A 7313-nucleotide genomic window follows, 5' to 3' on the forward strand; every position below is an offset into this window, starting at 1 on the left:
TAAACTGACCTGAATTTTCAGGGTTTTTGTTTTTGTCTGGTTTTGTTTTTTAGTTTTGAGCCTTTAATTTTTAAGAAACCATTGTATTGATTTTGTGGTGAAAGCACAGTTCATCATTATAAACCTCGTTGTAAAAATTTCTTATTAACTGGGCATGGTGATGCACACCTGTAATCCTAGTGCTTAAAAGGCTGGGGCAGGGCCATCACTGAGATCAAAGCCAGCTGAACTACATAGCCAGAACCTGACTCAAAAAAAGAAAAGAATTTCTTCATAGGCTATTCCCTGAGCAGTCTTATTCCATTAGTTTATCTTACATTTTGAAATTCTCCTTCAGAAGTATAATCCAGAGCAAGACTCATGAATATACAGTTCACCTAGGTTCCTTCTCTGCTTACTTATCTGGCTTTCTGCAGGTCACTTAATTTAGTCAGAATGCCACTTTCAAAGTAGATTACAACAGTGTGTAAGTCAGTAATTTATATTAGCCCCTTTGTAATTAAATACAGTCGTCCCTGGTTCACTAATGCTTTTGTGTGCAAATAATTCAGTTTACAAGCTCTGTGTTGAGTGACAAACACTACTGCCCTTCTTTTCCACACAAACACAAACCTATCTTCTCCAAAATTGAAGAACAAATTTAAGTTTATGAACTAAGGTACAACTTTACATAAATACAAGATTGGGAGATTAAATGAGATACCTTTTCTTTTTTTTTTTTTTTTTTTTTGTCTTTTTGAGACAGGGTCTCGCTATGCAGGTCAGGCTGGCCTTGAACTCACTTATGTAGCCCAGGCTGGCCTCAAACTTGCAGGGATCCTCCTGCCTCAGCCTCCCAAGTGCTGGGATTACAGGCGTGCACCACCACGCCTGGTGAGATACCAGTTTTAAACTTACAAATGGCCAGCTGTATTGTTAAGATTTAGAAATTAATTCTTTTATTTATAGCACTTGTTGGTTACCCCCCTAAAACACAAAAGTATTTCATTGTGGCTAGTAACTAGTTGCTCAACTCTTAATATGTAATCTTTTAATAAAAATGTGTTTGGGGAAAACATAAATTTTTAAAAAATAAAAATGTGTGTGGATATAAGCAAATAGTTTGCCTGTCTTATGTAAAAGAGTTGTGTTTGTATATATGAGTTGTTCCTAAGGTGGTTGTTCTTAGTGGTACCCATAGTACAGTTTTCTTTAACACTTAGGAACTTTGGTATTTAATCATGCTTTCTTAAGTAGAGCAATTGATGTAAATGTTACGTGAGTTACTACCGTCTGATAACAAGAATGAATCTTTTCATTTAAAGTGTCAGCTTGTTTTGTAGTTTTTAATGAAGGGGCTGCCATTGGTCAGCCCCTTCATTAAAAACTACAAAACAAGGATAAGCAGTTTTGCTTTTGCTGACTTAGCCCAGGGGTCTTGGTTAGATAGTAGGATTTGAAATAGGAAAGTTACCTGTTTCCATTAATCTGTAATAAAGTCTTTATCAAAAAAGTTAGCTTTTAATTACAAAATCAATTAGGTATAGCTATGTTCTCAGAAATTTTGCTTTGTAGTTTCTTCATCTGTTCTTGTTTTTGTTGTTTGCACTATTGTATTTTAAATGACTTTATAAGTTGTTAAAGCTATTGCCCAAAACATACATTTCCACTTTATGCAGTTCTTCTAACATTTTATCCTGACCCTGACATTCTTTGCCGACCTGTTATTCCTTAGCCTGCTCGTCCTCTGCAGCCCTCTTCTCAGCCCGTTCAGTGCTCCACAGCCCCCACCCACCCCCGCTCCTGCCAGTCTCACCCATCCAGCAGTACTCCGTGGTACTATCTCTCTCTTCACCGCCTGCGTTGCTTTTGTGGGTGGTTGTACGATGAATGCTCAAAAATGTAATCAAAGTAATACTATCTTTTGTGATGTTTCTTAAAGTCAGGAATACATATGTACTGGAAAAAGTGTTTTCTAATTCATATTAGTAATTAATTTTCTTCATGTTAGCTTACTGTAGTGATTATTTAAGTCCTAATCTTTCCTCCTCTTTCACAGCAAGGTAATTCCTGTGTTGACTGTTCTAGTCTTTAGATGTTGTAGCTACTTTGTTCATTAAGGTCAGTGTAGAATCTGTATAATCTTAGGATGGCAACTTTCATCTGGGTTCAGACTTTTATTCACTCCTTCATCCTGGGGGTCCAGTAGACTCAGCGCTTGTTATTAGGCTGCATTGTGGTTTACAGCTATAGAATGCTTCGCTAAATCTGTTTCCAAAGAAAATGTCTAGATGTCTCATTTCTGACTATAATTTAATGGTACTTCCTTTAATATAAAGTATGCCTCAAAGTATACCTGTCAGAAGATCGCAGACTCACACCACCATGTGTTAACCATGTGATGCTGAAACAGTGTGAAGTACCTTCTGCATAGTGCCTAGCATGACCTAGACACTGCATACACATTAATTTTCTTTTCTTAAAATGAATTTCCAGCAGTCCATATGCTTTTCCCAGTGGTGCTGGTACTTTTCAGCCTATACACGTTCCCCAGTGATACCACTATTTTTCAAACTATATGACCATCATATTTTGAAATTGCAGGACTGGGGATGTAGCTCAGTGGCACAAGCGCCTGCCCTGAAAGCACAAGGTTCTGAGTTCAATCCTCAGTACCCCCAAAAAACAAAAACATATTTTGAAATTGCATTCCAAATAAGATTATGAACTATCAGTGAAAATTATTTTGAACACTTTTGAAAATATCTCATTTTATAAGCAATGTTTTTGTTTTGAGCTGAGTCAACCATTCTTGGCAGTATTGAGGAGGTTAAAAATATTTAGAAAAATATAGCCAAAAAGTCTCAGAAATACTTTGGAAATTTTCATTGCAATAAGAAAATGACTTTTTTCTCAAAGTGACCTGACAGTGAATGGTGTATAGTTATGATATCTCTTTTAAGAATATTTCAACATATTACTTAGTTATTATAGATAGTTGATAAATTTTTTCCCTTTGAAAATTATTCACTGAACTAAGCAGATAGTGCTAGAATATGTCAGAATGACCATTTAGGAAGAATACAACTGTACATTTTCAGTCATTAAAATGAGATTCCCTTTTTTCAATTCTTTATCTTCTCCATAACATTAATTTACTTGTAAAAAAAAATCAGCAGACCAGAAATGAGACATGCCAACTTGGTTCTGGCAACTCACTTGCTACAGTTTTCTAAGCCAGTTATTTCGGGGTTGACTGTAACACCTTGTGGTGTGTATTGTCAGTCTGAGGCTCTCTGGGGGCTGGCAAATTCCATTCTAACCTCATAGCGTCACGTTACTGGGATTTCTCTAGACCGGTAAAAGCTTAGGCTACTGAGTCAGGAAAACATTTCTCAGATGTCGCATAAGTCATAAGCACTGCCTTGGCTGAACGCCATTGGTTGTTCACTAGGAACTAAAGCAGTAGGAAATTATTGTTTGAATTACATGTATCTAACTTCAGTAGCAGAGTGCGAAACACTAGGGAAGCATAGAATTTATGACCAAATTATTTTTGAGAAGTTACACAAAGAGACCAGGTGGTTAGATTTTGATTGTTGCGGATACATAAATGCACAGACCTGAATCCTGCCTCCTAGGTAGAGAGGAGGTGAAGAGTAATTATTTCTTTATTATTACATAGTCTTTGAAGTTCTTTCAGAAAGTATTAATTGTATAATACAAAAATGTCCACATCCCATTCTACATTTAAATAAATGTCTTTTTAAAAATTTTTAATACATGTTTGCAGTACATAATTACATTCATCATGAGCATCAGTACATGTACATAATACATCTGAATTCTTTTATCCTCTCCTTTATATCCCCCCTTTTCATTTTTAAATCTGAAATGTTATTCCCTATTGTTTTCTACACGCTATCATTTCCACTAGCTATATTTTATAAGCAGTTTATAATAATATTTCTAAATATTCCTGCTTTCTTGCGTAGAGTTCTCATTTCTTTTGAAGCTGGCCTTGTATATCATACCTGTTGTAGTTGCATATGACGTCCATGAAATTTACTGTTGTGACTCAGTTAAAAGTATATGAGACTTTCCACTGGCAAGTTTGGCCTGTCTATGAAAGGCTTCCTGATTGCCAATCCCTTTTCAGCAGGATAATCTTGGTTCTCAGTTCAGCCACATGAGTCTTGCCCGCCAGCCATCTGATGGTTCTGACCCGCACGCCACCATGTTCCAGTCTACTGTTGTTCTTCAGTCTCCGCAGCAGTCTGGTTATATCGTGACCGCAGCGCCTCCACCACACCCTCCTCCTCCACCACCTCTGCCACCTCCTCCTCCTCCTCCTCCCCTCCCGCCTGGGCAGCCAGTCCCTACTGCCGCCTATTCTGCCACTGGTCATCCTGTCAGCCAGCCTGTGCTCCAGCAGCAGGGATACATTCAGCAGCCCTCACCACAGGTATGTTGCTTTTTCATCTTTTCTCTCATGGGATCCTCTCATTTAGGATCAATTTCTAGTTCAAAGACTTTATTTTTTAAATTCTCATAGAGACAATTTCTGCATGTATGAATAAAATACATGGTGATCTTCCCCTATGGAGATTTTCCAGTACATTTTGGAAGCCACATTACAACTAAGCATTTCATTTGGATGGTTAACTATGTGACTTTTGAGTTTTCTTCTGACTCTTAAGACATGTGGGAGCCAGGCATGGTGGTGCATGCCTGTAATCCCAGCACTCAGGAGGCTGAGGCAAGAGGATCACTGCGAGTTCGAGGCCAGCCTGGGCTACATAAGTGAGTTCAAGGCCAGCCTGAACTGCATAGTGAGACCCTGTCTCAAAAAGACAAAAAAAAAAAAAAAAAAAAAAGACATGTGGGTTTTGTTTTTTCTTTTTTTTTAGTTAGCCTAAGAAAAACATAAAAAGTGTGCATGAACTATAAAAATTAAATAGTAGTATTTTGAGAATAGACCAAGTTAGAGAAAATTAGCATCTTAACAATATTAACTCTCCAGCGGGGCATAGTGGCGCACACCTGTAATCTCAGCACTCCGGAGGCTGAGGCAGGAGCATCGTTGTGAGTTTGAGGCCAGCCTGGGCTACAAAGTGAGCTCAAGGTCAGCCTGAACTGTATAGCGAGACCCTGTCTCAAAAAGATGAAAAAAACAAAACAATATTAACTCTCCAAATGCAGAGACAAAGTAGTAATATTTATTTAGGTCTTTCTTAATTTTTCTAGCAATATTTTCTAGTTTTTGTTAAATAGATGCTACCCATATTTTATTAACTCTATCCCTAAAGATTTAATGTTTTTAGATGATATTCTAAAAGAAATTGTTTGGGCCAGAGATATAGCTCAAGGGTACAAGTACCTGCCTGGCAAGCGCCAAGTCCTAAGTTTGATTCCTGGTACCATAAATAAATGCAATCATTTTTAAATTTTATTTTCTATTTTTTTATTATTAATACATAGGAATGAAATGGATTTTTGCATACTGGAGTTGTATTTTACAGATTTGTAAAATTTTTTTATTTTTTTAATACTACAGACTAAGCCCCTAGTCTCACACATGCTAGGCAAGCGTTCTACCACTAAACTATATCCTCAGAACTTTTGTTTTTTTAATTATTTTACTTTGAGATGGATTCTTGCAAAATTTCCCAGGCTACCCTCAAATTTGGAATCATCCTCCTCAGCTTCCCAAAAACTAGCTGAGTGTAGAGATGTACAGCCATCCCCAGCTTCTTCTCTTTTTTTCTTTTCTTTTTTTTTATTTGACAGGGTTTTGCTCTGTAGTTCAGGCTGGCCTAAACTCTCAGGAGTCCTCCTGCCTCAACCTCCCAAGTGCTGGAATTACAGGTGTGCACAGCCACACCCTGTGTTTAACTTTTTGAGATGACCGGCCATAGTGTTGCCACAGCAGATTCACCATTTTCCATTCCCAGCAACTATAAGACTTTCGGTTCCCCCACCTTATCAGAACTTTTTTTGTAATAGTAGCATTCTAATAGTATGAGGTAATACCTCATCATATTTTCTACTTGTATTCCCCTGATAATTACTGTTGCTGAGCATCTGTTCATCACGCGATGATCATTGGCCATCTGTGTATCTTCTTTGGAGAAATGTCTGTTCAAATCCTTAGCCTGTTTTTTTTTTAAGTCAGATTGACTGTTGCTGAGTTTTAAGAGTTCTCAATATGTTCTGGATGCTCTAACCCTCGTCAGACGTGATTTGAAAGCATTTTCACCCTTTTGTAAAGTTGTCTTTTCACTTTCTTGATAGTGTCCTTTGATGCAGATTTCAATATTCTGGGGGGTTTTTTGGGTTTTTTTTTTTTTGTCTTTTTGAGACAGGGTCTCACTATGCAGCTCAGGCAGGCCTTGAGCTCACTTTGTAGCCCAGGCTGGCCTTGAACTCACAATGATCCTCCTGGCTCAGCCTCCCGAGTACTGGGATTTCAGGCGTGCGTTACCATGCCTGGCTCAGTATTCTTTTCTTGGTACCAGAAATTGAACTCAGGACTTTGTACTTGCAGGCAGTTTTTCGTTAAGTCTACTTTACCTAATTTTTTTTGTTGCTTACACTTTGATCCCGTATCTAAGAATTCATTGCCAAAAGAAAGTCATGGAGATTTATCCCTATTTTCTCCTTAGAGTTTCTTCGTTTTGATTCTTACTTCATTCCTCTGTAGTATTTATTTTTTTGTTTGTTTGGTTGGTTGGTTTTGTTTTGTTTTTGAGACAGAGTCTCACTATGTAATCCAGGGTGGCCTTAAACTCACTATGTACCCCATGCTGGCCTCAAACTTGCAGCAATCCTCCTGCCTCAGCCTCCTAGGTGGTGGGATTGTAGGTATGCACCATCATGCCCTGCATATTCTGTAGTATGTCTGTCCTTACACCAGTAGGACGTTGTTCTGTTTGCTGTAGCTTTGTAGTTAAGTTTTTAAAATAGGAAGTGTATCTTCTCAATTATGTTCCATTTTAAGATTATTTTTGCTTTTCAGGTGTCCTGTAATTTCATTTTGATTTGAGAATGGTCTTCTGGCTGTGCGTGGTGGCACACACCTGTAATCCTAGCACTTGGGAGGCTAAAGCAGGATTATTGCAAGTTTGAGACCAGCCTGGGCTACAAAGTGAGCTCAAGGCCAGCTTGAACTACATAACAAGACCCTGTCTCAAAAAGACCAAAACAAAAAAAGAGAGAGAGAGAGAGAGAGAGAGAATGGTCTTTTCTTTCTGAAAAAAAAGTCTATTGGAAATTGGTATCATATTTAATGTGTTGAGATCATGTTGACATCTCTTTTTTTTTTTTTTTTTTTT

The 7313-nt window shown here is 37.8% G+C and overlaps 1 protein-coding gene across 9 annotated transcripts in view; it reads left to right on the forward strand.

The window, feature by feature from the left end:
- The window catches only part of R3hdm1 (R3H domain containing 1), a 167802-nt gene that overhangs the window by 112688 nt on the left and 47801 nt on the right, over nt 1–7313 (forward strand). For 8 of the 9 annotated variants that reach the window (XM_013517471.1, XM_013517476.1, XM_013517475.1 and 5 more), the window contains one exon: nt 4139–4444. In XM_013517471.1, the coding sequence (XP_013372925.1) occupies nt 4139–4444 (306 nt within the window). The remainder of the gene's footprint in view (nt 1–4138; nt 4445–7313) is intronic. The other variant, XM_013517474.1, reaches the window with a different exon arrangement.

The sequence above is a fragment of the Chinchilla lanigera genome, unplaced genomic scaffold (genome assembly GCF_000276665.1).
Source record: "Chinchilla lanigera isolate Chin_1 unplaced genomic scaffold, ChiLan1.0 scaffold00039, whole genome shotgun sequence".
Lineage (NCBI taxonomy): Eukaryota > Metazoa > Chordata > Mammalia > Rodentia > Chinchillidae > Chinchilla > Chinchilla lanigera.